The sequence below is a fragment of the Phascolarctos cinereus genome, unplaced genomic scaffold (genome assembly GCF_003287225.1).
Source record: "Phascolarctos cinereus isolate Bilbo 61053 unplaced genomic scaffold, phaCin_HiC Scaffold_726;HRSCAF=1367, whole genome shotgun sequence".
In the NCBI taxonomy this organism is placed as follows: Eukaryota; Metazoa; Chordata; class Mammalia; order Diprotodontia; family Phascolarctidae; genus Phascolarctos; species Phascolarctos cinereus.
The window spans coordinates 210,366,676-210,383,651 of NW_027556098.1; the positions used below are offsets into that span (position 1 = coordinate 210,366,676).

Sequence of the window (16,976 nt, forward strand, 5' to 3'; positions counted from 1 at the left end):
TTAATCATTGAATGAAATTTAGGTGTTATATTTTGCATGGCTTTATCGTAAATCATATTGACGATAAGGCTGGTACACTTTTATTCTTCTAAAAGGAATGTTGCTTCCAAAAACCCATTTGGATGAATCATAAGCCTTTTTCTATGTTTCATCACCCATCTGATCCATTTTTAGAACAACATTAATTCCCTCATCTACAATGTGTTGTATCTTTTATCTTTGTTTCTGATTACTTCCCTGGGGGGAAAAAAACAAAACAATGAGTTTTCCTGGTAACACTGAAGAAATAATTCAATTACAGAAGGCCAGAAAGGCTTTTGCTTTGACTTTTAAAAGAAAAATGCTAACTCAGCTAATTTCTGACTATAAAACCCCTCTTACTAGAAATGCTATAAGGCATTAAGACACAGTTGGATGTTTTTCAACCTCAAAGGTAAATGTATTTTGAGTCTGATAGACTTTCCCACAACTCCCCCCCCACCTTTCCTCCCAACAGGGTGCAAGAGCGCAGGCATTTTCTGTGTGTCTAATGAACTTGCCTTTCTCTTTGTTTACTTTCTTGTTTCTACATCAGCATCATCCATCATGTCAGCAAAGTCCCAAGAATAAGGTGTGTAGTCAATTGTGGCTTCCTAACCAAATGATGAGTATAGCACTGGGCCAGATTCAGGCCTGAGTCACGAATGAAAAACTGAATTGAGGGGAAATTCTTACTTTTGGCAGCTTTTGAGCCCCAGACAATGGCTGTGTAGTTTTATTTCTAGGGAGCAGAGACAGAAGAGTGTGGAGAGAGAGGAAAGACAGTAACTTTTGGTGTTTAGGGGAATTAGTTTTTGCTGTATTTTGTTTTACTCTTCACATTTGTGCCGTGTGATAAAACAGAGAACCAGAGTAGTAGCATCCTATCCACTGCTGGATCTCAGGTTCCTTCTTTCCTGCCCTCAGGAAAATGTAAATTAGAGAAAGATCGAAGATTATATTCTAAATTACCACTCTTTGCCTCTACTCTTTCTCACTTCTCCAGGGGAGGCCCTGGTGCCCTGGAAAAAGGAAGTGACTAAGAGTTAGAGGAACTAGTTCTGGCTCTGGCACTCACTCATCATTGGAATTATAGGCAAGTGTCTCATCTGTAAAATGAAAGGATTAAACTGAACAACTAAGTTTCCTTCTAGCTTCAACCTTTAATGAATATGGAAATATAGTCTATGATATTCAGACTGCTTTGAGCACTAAGCAATCTTTTCCATTTGAGTTAGTTGTCATCATTCCCATAGATCCTTCTAATCATTCTGGTTTTTCTGACTATCCACCCAACTTCCACTCAGCACCAACTCAGAAAGAGAAAGAACCTTTCCTAATAGGGTCTCAGACACTGTCGTTGGACTTCAGGCCAAAACAACCATCAGCAGAGCCACTCCCTCTCCAGCTCATGTAGGGGCTATTGCCTTGATGCTAGGAATGCTTTTTTCTATCTCTCTCTTACAACTTTACAAAGACCTTTCTTTCTCCATTAAATCATCCTGGATTTCTGTTCTTTCTTCTATCTATTCCCAATGTTAAATTTATTCTAACTGGCATTGCCCTCAGTAGGTCTTGATTCCAGTTTTCATGAAAAAAAAATCTTAAGCTGTTACTCTAAAATTGATATCAGCATTGTTAGAGAAAAATAAACTAATGAGCTGTGTGATTCAGCCATACTTCTGGTCCTTGCCCATAGTGCTACCTCATAGGCAGCTTCTCACTGATGAGCTAAGGGTTATGTTTTGAAACTTTACATTGCAATCTGCTGCCAAGCAAGCTGATATACCCCAACATGTTTAATGCCTAACTTTTCTCTATACTAGCATAAATTGCTTAAGTAAATAGAACAAGTAATCACCTACTTATAATTTCAGGGGCTTGAAGAAGGCCCCTGCTAGACTCTCACTGATAGCTGAAATTCTTCTGAAAGAGATTCCTGCCTCTTTCAAACCCTGAAGTCCTATAAAAATTCTAACTATCATCATCATCATCATCATCATCATCATCAGTTTACGATAAAATACAGAATTTTTAGCCTGACATTTAAAGACCTCCTCAATCGGGCTCCCACTTACCTTTCCAGTTTTGTTTCATGTTGCTCCCTTTCATGTAATCTTATGTTCCAGTCAGCCTGGCCTGCTAGCTGCTTCCTAGGCATAACAGTCTATCTCCTCTATCAATGCTTTTGTAGAAGTGGTTTTTTATATCTATAATGCACTCACTACTTACCTTTGCCTCATAGCATCCCTATCTTCTTTCAGAATCGACTCCAGTGCTGCCTCTGACATAAGGCCTCTCCTGATCCTCCATTATTAGCACTCTCTCTATCTTGTAATCATGTTATAATTAGTTATATATACTTTATATATAATATATGATATATTAATTATACCAATTATTATATTTAATACTTATAACATATGAGTGTATTGATATATTTAATTATATTTAATAATTAATATATCATATTATGTATAATATGTGGTTATATATTTATAATATTTATATGTGAATACATCATTGTTTATCTATTTATTTGTATATTTATATATTATATATTTATTATATGTAATTATTTATATACACTTTGTATTTACTTGCCTGTGCATGTTATGTATCCCCACAGAAGAACAGTGAGGTCCTTGAAGGCTAAGACTCTTGTTTTTGTCTTTGTATTCCCATCATCCAGCATAGCACCTTCTTCGTAGTCGGCATTTAAAAAATATGGTTGAATCAAATACCGATCTAGTGGCCCTGGTGAGTCTAACATGACTTGCTCTTGATGACCCATGCCAGCAAATTTCTAGAGCACAATATTAAAGGGAAAGTTTGTGAGCATCCAGAAAGAAAAGTGAAGATTATACATGGACCTGAGCAGGGCACTAATTGAATTCAAAGCTAGAGTTACAAGCAAGGCCAACAAATCTAGCTATAAGCTCAGTACTTCTCCCGAGACAAACATACAAGAAAAGTAGTTATCTCTACCTTGTGATTCTTCAAAAGCTTCTCATTTCAAGATCAATTCACCTAAAGACTTTGCTAAGGAAAACATCAAACAAGGAAATTTTGTGATTACTTAGTCTAGGGGTAGGGAATCTGCAGCCTTGAGGCCACATCCTCAAGGCTGCAGGTTTCCTATCCTTGATCTGGTCCAACCACTTCATTTTACCAATGAGAAGGTTGAGGCCCAAAAAGATAAAAGAATTTGTTCTAGACCAAACGAATAGCAAGCATAGATCAGGGATTTAAACCCAGAACCTTTGATTCCAAATACAGTCAATGACTCTACCTGTTTTGGTAGATTTTGAGATTTACAGATAAAAGACGGTCTAAACCAGCTAATAGATACATGCAGTTCTAAGAGTGGCTACCTGTCATACTTGCTAGATGCTGGGATTGGAGTTGGGAAAACCTGGGTTCAAATTCTACCTCTGACACTTACTAGCAGTGTGACCCTGGGCAAGTCACTTAACTTCTATGTGTTTTCCAAAACTCTATAAGAGTTTTCTTATGTTTAAAATGGAGCCTCAACAGTGTTGTTGTGAGAATCAAAAAAGATAATGTGAAACTCTTTGCAAACTTTAAATGTAAGGTAATTTATCATTATATTTAGAAAATGAGAATGAGATAGAAGAAACTAAGACTGGTTTTTCTCTTTCCTCCCCTTGTTGGGTTCTTGTGTGGTTCTAGAGATGTATAGACATAAACAGCTGCCAGTTCTATACCTGAGCATTCTGATGCTATGTTTTATATTCCCAAAAGGGAGATGTCTTGAGGTAGTAGTGGGAATTCTCCCATTGGGTTTCTATGCTGATATATCCCCAGGAAGAGAAAAAAAAATGCCCTGGTCTGGGAGGAAGGCTCTTTTCTTTCTTTCCTTACAGTCCTACACCCAAGGATAAGGTGACAACCTGACTATAGTTAGGTTCTTTTAACGAGCCAGAATTCTGGTCAGAGCAGATATCACTTAAATGAAAAGAGCATCTTCATATTTTGTTCTTAGGAAAGAATGGCAGCAAAGTAAGTTGATAAGTTTCTATCTTCTTTTTCACTTAAGAGTAATAAAAACTAAAAAAGAAATCTGAGGTATCTCTAGCAGAAAACATTCTTATGGTATTAATCAGGGCATGTCCCTCTATGGGAGCCAATTAGGAAGTTTCTGAAGAATTTTCCCATCAATAGTTGGCAAGTATTTATTAAGTACCTACTATGTGCAGAACACTGTGTCATTTGATGGGTGAAATACAAAGATTAGCTAAAACATGGTCCCTGCCCTCGTGGAGCTTATAAGGCACCTAATATATACATAAATGAAATACAAATAGAATGCTGCGGGAGACCCAAAGGGGAAGTGATTGTTACCAACTTGGGGAATTAAGAAAAGGCTTCCTGGAGGAGTTGATTCTGCTAGTAAAAAGAGCGTTGGACTTACGAGTCAGACATCCCATGTTCAAATTCTGCCTTTGTTACCGTCTGTGCTATTCATAATATTTTCCTGGCATTCATAGAACATCAAAAGCAAAGTGACAGGAAGATGGAGAAACACAGGGGATGTCGGACTGATGATGAACAGTTCACTTTGGCTGGAGCATAGAATAAGGGAAATAGAAATCATGTGAAATAAGGCCACAACAGATTTTAAAGGCCTTAAAATTCCAGGCTGGATACTAAGTAAGTAAGAGGGTACACTGAAATATTTTGAGCAAGAGAGTAACATAACCAGATCTCTACATAAGAAAGATTTGTCTGGCAGCCATGCAAAGAATGGTCTGGGAAGAGGAGAATGCAGAATAGAAAAGATGTCAGGAGACTATTATTCTTATATAATAATTCAGGCAGTTAGCAATGAAAGCTGATAGGGCAGGGACCGGGGGCAGAAGGAAGAGATGCAGAAAGTATTTCCAAGGTAGAACAGGCTGGTCATCACTGTCATCATAACTCTTGACATCTGTGCAGTGATTTAAGGTTTGTGGGCCTATGCATACATTCGCTCATTTGGTCCTCATACTGAGTGGATATGAGGTGAGGGAAAAAGAAGTAAAGATAACATCAAGATTTCAAACCTTGGTGACTGAGTGAATGGTGGCGCCATTTTCAGAAATAGAACTGGAGGAACAGGTTTGGGAGAGAGACTTTAAGCTCAGTTTTACACATATTAAATGTTAAGGGCCATCTAGGGTAGATAGCCTATGTAGGTTAAATTGGAGGAGCCCATTCAGAGCTCTGGTGAGAGAGAGGTCAGGCTTGTAAATACAAATTTTAGAATCATCTGCAGAGAGGAGGTAGTCAAAGCTCTGAAATTGAGTAAGATGGCAAGGTAGGAAAAAAATTCAGAGATAAAAGAAAGCCAAAGACAGAAGGTTAGAGAACCTCTACCTTTAAGGGGTTAGTAACAGGATGAGGAGTGGTCATTTCTTTTTCTTGATAACCAGTTGAAAACCTAAAAGCAATGCACATGACTCATTCTTTGCCCTAGTAATATTCCATGGTCCCCAATTTTCTTTGGTTGAATTGAATTTATGGGTTAGATTTACAATGGAATTAACTTTTTTGAAGGGAGGAGAGACTTTGGACCTGTGATTTCATCAGTAAAGTGTGGACTCCCAGGATGGAAATACTATAGTCATAGAGAATTAGTTGCCTAGGGCATCAAGAGGTTAAGTGACTTACCCAGGATCACACTGCCAGTATGTAAAACCTAGATCTTTCTAATTCCAAAGTCAGCCCTCTATACATTACAATATGCTGACTTTCATAATTTAAACTGTATAGAAATTTACCTATACCTAGATTAAACACCAGGCCTAGAGAAAAATGTTTTACTGTGGCAATTCTGGCCTCAGATAGAGAAGGAAGGAAAGAAGGAAGGAAGGAAGGAAGGAAGGAAGGAAGGAAGGAAGGAAGGAAGGAAGGAAGGAAGGAAGGAAGGAAGGAAAGAAGGAAGGAAAAAAGGAAGGAAGGAGGAGACACAGGGAGGGATGAAGGAAGACAAAGAAACCAAGAGAGAAAAAGAAAGAGAAAGAAAGAAAGAGAGAAAGAAAAAGTAGAGAGGAAGAAAAAAAAGAAAATGAGAAAGTACTCCCCCAAAGTGTTTTCATTCAACAAAGGGAGAAACAACTAGTTGAACAAAGAGCCAAGATAAAAGTAAAGAAGTTTATTTGGGGGAAAGCCAAATAAACTAAAATGGTTTAAGGAATAAATTGGTGGATTAATTCGAATCATGGCCAGGTGCTATGAATATAATTCTGTAAATGCTCAGGAACCTGCCAAGAAAGAGAAAAATGTGTTGCTTTTGAGATCATTTCCCAGCAGCTTCATAAAAGAAAACTGATTACAGGAATTTAATAAGTAAAACAGAGCCAGAAATATAGTAATCAAATGAGTTTTTAATTACATTTTAGGCAGGAAAAAAAATTCCAATTTGTACTCCTGGGATCAAAAAAAAAAGTCCTAGAGAAATGATTTTGTAGCTTGAAAATAAAATAAACACTAATTTCCATAGGAATTATTCTAGTCAGTTTAATTAAAAGGCTTGATCAGAATGAAGAGCAAGCGACGCCAGACTATACTAAATACAGCAGTGGCAGTTTTGGTATCACATAAATGTCAGAATGAAGACTCTCTGCTGAGAGCGCAAAAAATGTCCGTGGTGAGTGTTCTCACAGAAATAAAAGGAATTTCAGTTACTACCTAAGGAAGGGGAAGTTGGTGTGTTTTCTTATCAAATAGAAGTACTAGTGCATTGGATTATAAAACAGATGTTTTCTTTATTGGGAGAAAAAGAACACTTTTCACTGTTTGCTGCAAGTACTACGCTTAGGCCATGTGGAACTGGAGAGGCAGCTCTTTCACTATGATGAAAGCTCATTAAAAGAAAGACCTTTAAAAACTTGGCACTGGCCTGCATCACGGGATCACGGGGCTGGAGCTAGAAGGGGCTTCACAGACCTTCCAGTCCGAGCCCCTTATTTTACCGATGAGGAACCTAAAGCCCAAGGAGGTTAAGAAAATTGCCTCAGGTCACTCTGGTAGTAAGCTGAGAAGTGGTCAATGATGTCCTTTCTATTACAGAGGATGCTGCTGCTGTTGTCAGTAACTGGATATGCTTTTTGAGTTGTTTTTCTAGTAATAGCTCTCATTTAGATGATGATGATGATGATGATGATGATGATGATGACATTTTTATTAAGTCCTAAAATTCACTATATGCTTTAGAGGTGATGTAATTACATGGAGACACACATCTCACCAGTATCCCTTGTGACTCATGGACTACTTCTAGACTCATCCCTAGGATTAGGGGTACAGTCTGTTACTATAGAAATGAGTAGAATTGACCGCCTCAAATGAGAAAAAAGTAACTCACTCAGAATTCTAACTACTCACTCCATCAGGCACCAGGGATTCAGAGCGAGGAATGTTCTTCTCTTAGTCACTTTTCCTTCTTTGTCCCAATGCTTCCTGGCACCACACTCTCTCAGTTATGCATTATTTATCTATGGATTCAGAGAAGAATGTGCCTCACAAAGTGTAGTTTGAACATTGTCAGTATCCCTGGGAGGAAGTTATTTATAAAGGAAGTTCCAGAGTATGAGAACTTACCCTAGTTTGATGATAATGGCCAACAAACTCTTGATTCCCTCAGTAATTTAAACCTTCAATATTTTCCTCCTCAGTACACAGAATACTTATTGATCCATAATTTGTTCAGCTAAAGTTTATGAAGTATCTGCCATGTACAAGGAACTTCATGGGTACCAGAGAATGACAATAGTCTCTGCCCTCACAAAGCTCAGTCTAGCAAAATGTATGTCTATTAAACTGAAGACTTTTAATTCTTGAAAAGAGAGTCTTCTAATCATTCAAGATGTAGGGCCAACCACTGTTTCACATATTTCAAGAATATGGCTGATTGTTGGCAAGGATATTAAAGTCAATTCATAAATTTAGAGCCAAAAGAGAATAGGTCATCCACTCCAACACCCTTATTTTATAGGTGAAAAATTGAAGGCCATGGAGGGTTGAATCCACATCTTCCGAATCTAGAGGGAGTGTCCATCTGTTGTTTTGTCATTTTCGAGTTGTGTCTGATTCTTCATCATCCTATTTGGGTTTTGTTTTGTTTTGTTTTTTGCAAAGATACTGGAGTGGTTTGCCATTTCCTTCTTCAGCTCATTTTACAGATGAGGAAGCTGAGGCAAACAAGGTTAAGTGACTTGCCCAGGGTCATATAGATAGTAAGTGTCTGAGGGATTTGAACTTGAGTCCTCCTGACTCCAGGCCCAGCACACTATCTACTGCACCACCTAACTGCCTTAATGCTTATATTTACTGTACCAAAAATCTGTGCAATTTTTCATGTTTGACATATTGTTTATTTCCCTTCTTCTTGTCTTTCTGTGAATTGGACCCTCTGTATTGTGTTTTTAAAACTCATTTATAATTATTTTTGCTATAATTATATGCATGCATATATATATATATATATATATGTATGTATGTATGTATGCACACACACACGCACACACACACACACACATAATATGTTATGGGGCAGCGATCTCTGTCTTGTACTGGATTTTCCACCTCAGAATGTCTTACATAAGATCCCTGATAATACAAATGACAGATACACCAAGTAATTTCAAAGTTATTTTTTTCCTTTTCCTTTTTTTCCTTTCCACTAAAGGAAAATCCCAGACATTTTCCAGCCACTCCAGAAGATTGGAGTTGTGAGTGGCTTTTCACCTCCACTCTCTACTCCTTCATATTACTGCCAAATAGAACTTATATACATAAGCATAATAAAAATAACCCACATTTATATGGCGCTTTAAGATTTGCAAAATACTTTCAACCTGTAAACCTGTAAGAGAGGGAATAGAAATACTATTATTTTCCTTTTATAGCTGTCTTTCCCAATATCCCACAACTAGTAAGTGTTAGAGACTCCAGGTTCTCCTGAATCCAGATTCAATACTGTATCTAATAAACCATATCTCTCTGTCTACTCTATCTACTACCACAGAGTGTAACTTTACACACATACACACACACACACACACACACACACACACAGAGGCCACAATGGTGGGGAAAGAGCCACCTTTATCTGTGCAATTGACTGATTTTATTCCTATTGCTACAAAAGACACAAAAAAGTTGCTTAATAAGTACTTTTTTGATATTTTACTAGCCAAAGAGCAACTTTCTTCGGAATTCATCTTGGAGGTTAACTGACATTATCAGTGAAAAGTAAAAGAAAACAAGGCTAGAGGAAAAAATAATGGATTTGAAATTCATGCTTTAAATTTGCTTGAATTCATGTTTGAAATTCATTCATTCAAGCTCATGTGGCTGACATTCAAGGCCCTCCAAAATCTGACACCACTATACCTTATCTCAAATGACTCCTCATCCCAAACTAGACTACCTGCCTTCTCCTCATCCTTCACGTTCCTGCCTTTGCATTCTTCCCCAAACTCTGCCCTCAGAAATCCTATTCATCCTTGAAAGCCTTGATCAAATGCCACCTCATTCATTAAGCCTTCCCTTCCCTGATTTCCCCAACAATAATGGCCTTTAACTTCTTAAACTCCATATAGTACTTTATATGCATAAATTTAACCCACTTGTGATATATTATTTTGTATTAGTTCCTTGTGTGTCTTGTATCCCTTTTAGATTGTAAGGTCTATGAAAACAGGAACCATTTAATCTCTGCATTGTATCTCCTATCCTAGAATGAATGAACTCCTTTTAAGTGCAAGGAATATTGAAACATCTTATGTAAAAGTATAATTCTCCGTGACTAGTTATACAGTGTGTCTTGACACTTAAACATATGTGACAGATGTGAATGTAAAGATTTCTTATTTCAACAAGGTATTAAGAGAGTCTTCTGATTTGAAAATAGCCCATCCAATAGAAATAAATGTTCAAGGATCTGCAAGCTTTCACCTGATTTGATCTATTCATGAATTACTGTTATAAAAACACCTCCATATCAATACATTTTAAAAGCCCAGATAATAGTGCTATCATTGTCTCTTTAATCCTAGCCATGCTTCAAAAGGATAAGATTGTCATAAAAGTCTTTCTTATTTATCTGCTATCATGCCGTCCAGAAAATGATGGGGAGAGAGAGCCACCTTTATCTGTGCAATTTGCTCAGATGATTTTATTCCTACTGTTACAAAAGACACAAAAGAGGTGCTTAATAAATACTTTTTGATATTTTACTAGCCAAAGAGCTATGTTCTTTTGACTTCATCTAGGAGGTCACCTGACATCACTAATGAAAAGTTAAAAAAAAATGACTGGAGGGAAGAAGAATGGGTTTGAAATTCATGCTTCTCAGTCTTAGAAAAAGAAGCAACCCTGAGCCCACTGACTTTGATTCTATCCCTCTTTCAGAAGCTTCTTTCTGCTTCCTAGACTACCCACGTAAGTCTTAAACACATACTTATTACCACTTATTCAATAATTTGGGAGGTCCAGACCTGTGATTTCATGGGAGAGAGCTCATGTTGAGCAAATGCCCTTTACCAATGCAGTCTGTTCTGCAACGCAGGGCTTTCCTGAGTTTTCAGGGGACATTGAAAGGTTAAGTCACTCACTCAGAATTATATAGCTGTATGTCTCAGACTTGGACCTTGAACTCAGGACATCCTGACTCTGAGGCCACCCCAATATGTATACTACTCCATGCTTACTCCTAAATACTTATTTATTACTATTTACTCAATAATTATGTTCACCAAAATCACAATGAATCATGCTCCTTATAGCCAATTTCCTGATGGGAAATAATATCAGTAACTCTGGTTTTCTTTCTTCCCTGCAAACCTGCAACCCCTCTCCCCCCTCCCCTTTTTTAATCTCTTTTAGGCCTTAGTAAAAGTAAATGTGAAATTGAAGCCCATGCTGGATTCTATTGCTGTGAACAGGAGTAAATGGGAAGAGCTGCACCAGAAAATGTTGCTTTCTCAGACACCTCCACCTTCTTCCTCTTCCAGCCTCACTGTGTCAGTGGAAGATATCAATTAAGCCTGCCTGCATCGGTTGCCACTGCAAAATGACTGGCTCTCAAAAGGCTCTCTTTCGCTTTGCCACAATTTTTTTTTTAAAGCTGCCACAGACAAGCTTGAGGCACTGGAGATGATGCCATTGGCTGGGAAGTGGCTTTCACCTTTGAGTTTAGTCATTCTGAACAGCAAGTGGACCTGGAATAATACAGGAAGACATAAGGCCCGGAGAATGCCGTGGATGGAGGAAGGGCCACCTTTCCACTGCTGCTGTACAGAGAATATCTATACCACAGCATGTAAAGCAGAAAAAAAAAGGGCACTGACACGAAGCAACAATTAGAACACTGTTGGGTTGGTCAGTGCTCACACAGGAAGCTAAGGCAGTGCAGAATTGTGGTGTTTTATTTATCTCGCCACTATTTGTTAGAAGCTAAACACTGCCTGCTTTTCTGTTCTCTGCTTGCTTTTGCTGTTCTCCTTTTTACGCCAGATTGTCCCAAGGACCCTCCTTTGTATTCTACAGAATTTTTTTTTTAGACAATGAAGCTTCTTTGTGATTGTTCAGGGCCTTTAGCATAGCCAATCTTGGCTATCCTTAAAAAACAAACTTTATTATCCTTAGAAGTCTCAACTTGGGCCAGTTACAACCCCCCCCAAAGAAGTCTGTGGTAAGGAGGCAATAAATTTGTTTGGCCAGTGGAAGTTTATATAAAAGTAATAACACTGCATGGGGATTGTGGGCCCTGCATTCAGAGCAGCCCTATTCAATATTCACAGTGGACTGTGCCTCCTCCCAAGAAGAGGATTAACGGACTTTAATTAAAGTATGAATGGAAAGGAAATCTATAGCTCTGAAGTTCACAAGCTGGATTTAGCATAAATGGGTCATGTTCTTTTTGGAATTGTTTTTTCAGGAGAGGTAGGCATTTCACAGGAAATAGAATGGGCCTGGTGTACCCTCTGACTGGGGCATTGAGTACATGGAGTTTTCTCACCGGTGAGTTTGTTTTGTCCTGGTATAGCACAGAAGGCTAAGAAACAAGAGTCTGGGCAGCGAGCACACATTCAACAGGAAAGAATGAGGCCTGTTCAATTTGACTAAGCCAGCTTTGTAAGCTACCAAAACACCTTGTCTTCAAAATATCCAGCTATTTTGCATGAGCTTTAAAAATGAACTTCTGAACTGGCTGTATGATAAACTTTGAAGGAGGCTGGCTGTTTTGTCCACAGAACAAAGAAAAGCATCTTGGAGGATTGAGACTAGTAAAAGGCAATGTGGTGTAGTGGAAAGAAGCCTGCTTCTAAAGTCATAGGATCCAGGTTCAAATCTACCTTCTGATATATGACCATGGGCAAGTCATTTAACATCTGTGGGCTTCAGTTTCCTCATCTGTAAAATGAAGGGGTTCTACTAGACAGTCTAACTAGAACCCGTCTGAGTTCTATTTTCTGTGTAATCTTAGATAATTCATTTAACCTCTGAGGGTCCAACTTTACCCACATGTAAAAACAGAATTTTGGACTGGTTAAGGTTATTTTTAGTTCTAAATCTGTGATACTAGACATGAATTCTAGTCCTAGAAGATGAGGTTCTTTCAGGACCTTGCACCCCAATATGGGTAAAATGAAGGGGTGGGGCTGACTCAAGTCCCATCTGGCTTGTAATTTTACTTCTGCCCATTTTCACCTTTACTGATCAACACCACCTCTCCTCCATTCCCTGAATATTACAGGGAATAAAAAATAAGATATAAGGGGAGAGGGAGAGCAGACAGTGGAGGAACTAGGTAATACTCCTAATGTAGCAAGAAATTAATTAAGGGGAGGCAGGTCTATATGAAGAGGCAAATAATAAATTATCTGTGTAGACCAGAGAGGTGACAAAGGAACTGTGGCCAAAGAGTAGCTGACATTTACATAGCACTTTAAGATTGTAAAGCCTTTCCTCACAACACTGGGCACCAAGTATCACTGTCACTATTTTGCAGACATGGAAAATGAGGTTCACGGAAGGTGAAAACCAGAATGGGAACCCAAGTCACTATTTGAAATCTGGGTCTCTTTCCACTAAATCATGATAGAAGAAAAAAAGGGTAGGGGGAGGGTTAAGGCAGTGAAAACAAAGAGAAAGGAAAGACTGCCCTCAGACAGAAGGAGGAGAGGCTATGTTACCAGAAAGCTCAGCACAAGAGAAAGGTTTAGAAAGGGAGGGGCTGTGTAGAGGAGAGATGAGAAGCCTTAAAAAAATAATGCTTCTGACTAGCCTTTACAGCTTCCTCAGCAGAGAAGGATTGAGAAACTATAGGAGAAAATGAGTGTAGAAAGAAGCCTCAATAGAGTAGGTAAGAGGAGGTCATTCAGATTTATGGGTTTTATTATGCCCGTTTTCTGAACTGCCTCGCTGTAAAGGAAAATGGCTTCTTGCAGGGCTGTCTTACTTCCTCCAGGTAAGGAACAAAGGTGGGTGGGGTTAGAAACAGCCACCCCTATCTCTGCTTTCTGAGGTACTGCAAGTGTTTATGGGTATTGTGCCACATCATATTTACATCACAAAAGGGAATTGAAAAACACACCACGTGAGGCTGAAACAAACCCACATCAGTTTTCCTCAAACACTACAAATAAATAGCCCAAAAGACTCTTGCAACTCCATCTAAAGCAAATTTATATAAGATGTGTTTTATGGTCAAATGATAAAAAATAGATCCCTAGTTTGACTTGATACTGCAGGCAGGCAGTTCTGTGTACTGTAGCCTGAACATTGATGCTGCATATTGCTGAGTGTAACATAATTTATAGGACAAACCCTACAGCCTCCACCAAGGTTGAGACTTTTTCCTCTCATTTCCTCTCCTTTTTATTGGCTTCACTGCACGGTTGCCAATAGCAACATCCACTGGTAGCAAGGGGAGTTCAACACCATTGCAACCTGCCATACAGTGGAGCCCTAACAATGTCAACCATCAATCATGTAGCTGTTTGTAATTGCCTCCATCTATTTCTCCTGTCTTGAGGTATCTCTCCTATTGTGGGTCAAAATTCAGAAACTGCTGACTAATGCCATGAGTCTGTTCCTCCATGGCCATAAAGCAGTGGAAATGGAGTGTGGCAGGCTCCCCAACCTCAGTGACCCAGGATTAAATGTTGAAATCTTGAAGTCTGTGATAGGAAGAAAAAAAAATCATGATGGCCTTAAGGTTTTTGGAATATTTGTTTTATAATTTTAAAATATAGTGAAATTGGTGGTTGTTCTTTAGCCACCTTTTAAAATGTAGGAGATTATGGAGGTGAATTTCTTTTTATTTATGCCTTTTTTGTGTGTATTTTAGTCATTTCCACGAATGACACCACCACCTAGCCACTGAACCTTCCCCAGTAACAAAGAAAAACAATTCAGTGAAACCAGCTGTCAGGATATCTTGACAGTACATACAACATTCCATACCCGCAGCCCTCTACCTCTCCAAAGAAAAGAAAGAGGTTACATTTCTCTAGCAAAGATTAGTCATTACAGTTACTGAGACATGCAATTTCTACAACCTTTTATTCTTGTTTATTTGCTAGTTTAGAGGGAATTGGTTTGATTAATATGAAAGGGATCATTATCAGGGTTTCTGTGGAGCCAAACGTGAGGGCATCCAAATAACTCCATCTTACTTTCCCTAAAGAATAGTTTATTATATTATTCCTGGTGGTATGGCTGCACACTTTAACATGAGACTGACTGTCAGCCATGGTGCAGTAGGGACTCCATCACATGATGGAAGAGCCACTAGATTAGCAATGAGAAAAATCCAGGTTCTGGTCTGGCTCTGGCTTTAGTAGCAGATTAACCTTGGGCAAGTTACTTCATCTCTACTGTCCCCAGATTCCTCCTCTGTAGAATGACAGGGTTAGATGAAAAGATCGCTAAAGTTCCTTCTGACCTTTACAATTCATGGTTCTAGGTCACGTCTACATTAACTCCAAGAGCAAGATGGTCTTTTTCATTGTACATCATGACAACAATCACGTCTATTATTCATTTGTTGAAAATTATATTTTGGAGTAATATCATGACAAGCTTGAAAGGGTTATCATCAGTGGGCATTTGGGTTAAGTATACAACAACCTTATCATTTTCATATTTCTGAACACATTTCTACTGACCACAAAAGGCACTACTATTCAATTTAGAGTCAAAATGAAAAAATAGTTTTCACTTATTCCATATAATTGACAAAATTTAGTAGATGACTTTAGAAAGTGAATCAAAATAAGTTAGCAACTATTTTCCCCATCTGAGAAATTTTAAAATGTCTGTATTTTTGGTATGATGTATCTGCAAAGAAGAACTGTCAAGTTTAAAATCATTTAAAACATAATGTTAGTTTTTGTTGATGTTACTAATAGCATTTTATATTAATGCCAAGGCAATTTATTAAGTATTATTTTTTTCACTCAAAGCATAATGCTTATCATACTTTTAAAGGTGTTCTTCACTAAAGACAATGAATAAAAAGTGGACAGTTTCACTTTAGGGTACAATTAATTTAAAATCTCTTGCCTTGCCTGATTCTTATGAATTGAAAATTATCAACAAAATGGGACAATTTCCTTCAAGTGGAATAAAAATCTGGACACAACATGGGAAGTTTGAGTTTAAATGAAAATGTTTTCATTGAAAAAAAATTTAAAGGTTTCATTTTATTAAAATATAATTTGAGAACCTGTTATTATCAGTGTAGTGAAGCTTTACTCTACTTCAAAATACCAGCTCTGGAAAGACACACAGCCTGGTCTGCCAAATGCAATAAATAACTCCCCAAACTAAAATGTATCAGGAAATAGAAAGTATATGCTAGTACAATCTGACTACAAGAAGTTTGAGATTCCATAAACTTCCTAAGAGAGCTATAACTGAATGAAACAACATCTCCAGCAGAAATAAAATTGGTGGAGGCAAAAGAATCTAGAGAATTTCATGATGAACAATTTAATTTAACAGTACCTAATGACAAGTTTACATTGCTGGAGCACCAATCTCTTTTCCTCAGCTGGTTATTTTGGGCACCTTTTCCAATTTACTTTCTAATGAACTTGCATGTTTAGCATTGCCTCTTGCAGGTGTGTGGAAAATCATGTAATTTGTCTCTTTTGGGAGGTAGACGTGCTTCAGACACATGTCCTCCTACATGGGTATTGCTTTCTTAAGTAAATGAACTTATATGCCATGAAACTGTTATTTAGGATGGTCATTTAACTTTGTGTTCATTTCCTGTGCAGACCTTGAATGCACAAACTTTGCTTTGCTGTCAAACAGTTCAGATTCAACTGAATACCATCAATCTCCCTTTAAAAACAAAACAAAACACACAGCATGTCTTGGAAATAACATGCTAGACTAGTCTTTGCTCTCATCGCCAAGGCAAAAAAAAAGTATTCCTCTTGCCATTTTCTCTTTTTTGGAAATACTCTGAAGAATTCCTACTGATTGACTTCTTAATTATTATTGTTTTGCACAAGAAGAACAAAAAAAAACCTGGTTGAATCATTTGAACTCCTTTGCTTTGTGTGGTTTTCTAGGGCTGATGTGTAATCATTATGCAGTCTTAAAGACTGTTTTGGAAACAAACTGCTTTATGAGACCAAAAAAAAAAAACTTTGGTTTTTAATAAAATGCTTAAGAACTCCAGTGACGAGTGTTTATTTCTCTGCAGCCAGGGTGATTTAGGGGCTGAAGTGGGAAGCAGGCTGCAGACTCCCAGCTCAAACTGCAGCTCTCCTTTCATATTAGTGGGCAGCCCATTAACCTGCATCCTCCTGCTCAGTTCTGTGCTTGACTACCTGACAAGGATACAGCGAGAGTTAAAGTCATTGGAGCAATTTCAAGATGACAAAGGCGCTGCTCCTCAGCTTTGCCGAAGTTTTCTGGAGGTGGAAGAG

At 38.0% G+C, this 16,976-nt stretch overlaps 1 protein-coding gene across 1 annotated transcript in view; it reads left to right on the forward strand.

Annotated features, from left to right (window-relative positions):
• Positions 1–16,725, forward strand: part of PDE11A (phosphodiesterase 11A) — a 473,077-nt gene extending 456,352 nt beyond the window's left edge. Inside the window, 1 exon segment of the mRNA XM_020991048.2 lies at positions 10,912–16,725. Within this exon segment, the coding sequence (XP_020846707.2) occupies positions 10,912–11,070 (159 nt within the window). The 3' untranslated portion in view covers positions 11,071–16,725.
• Positions 16,726–16,976: the final 251 nt, after the last annotated feature.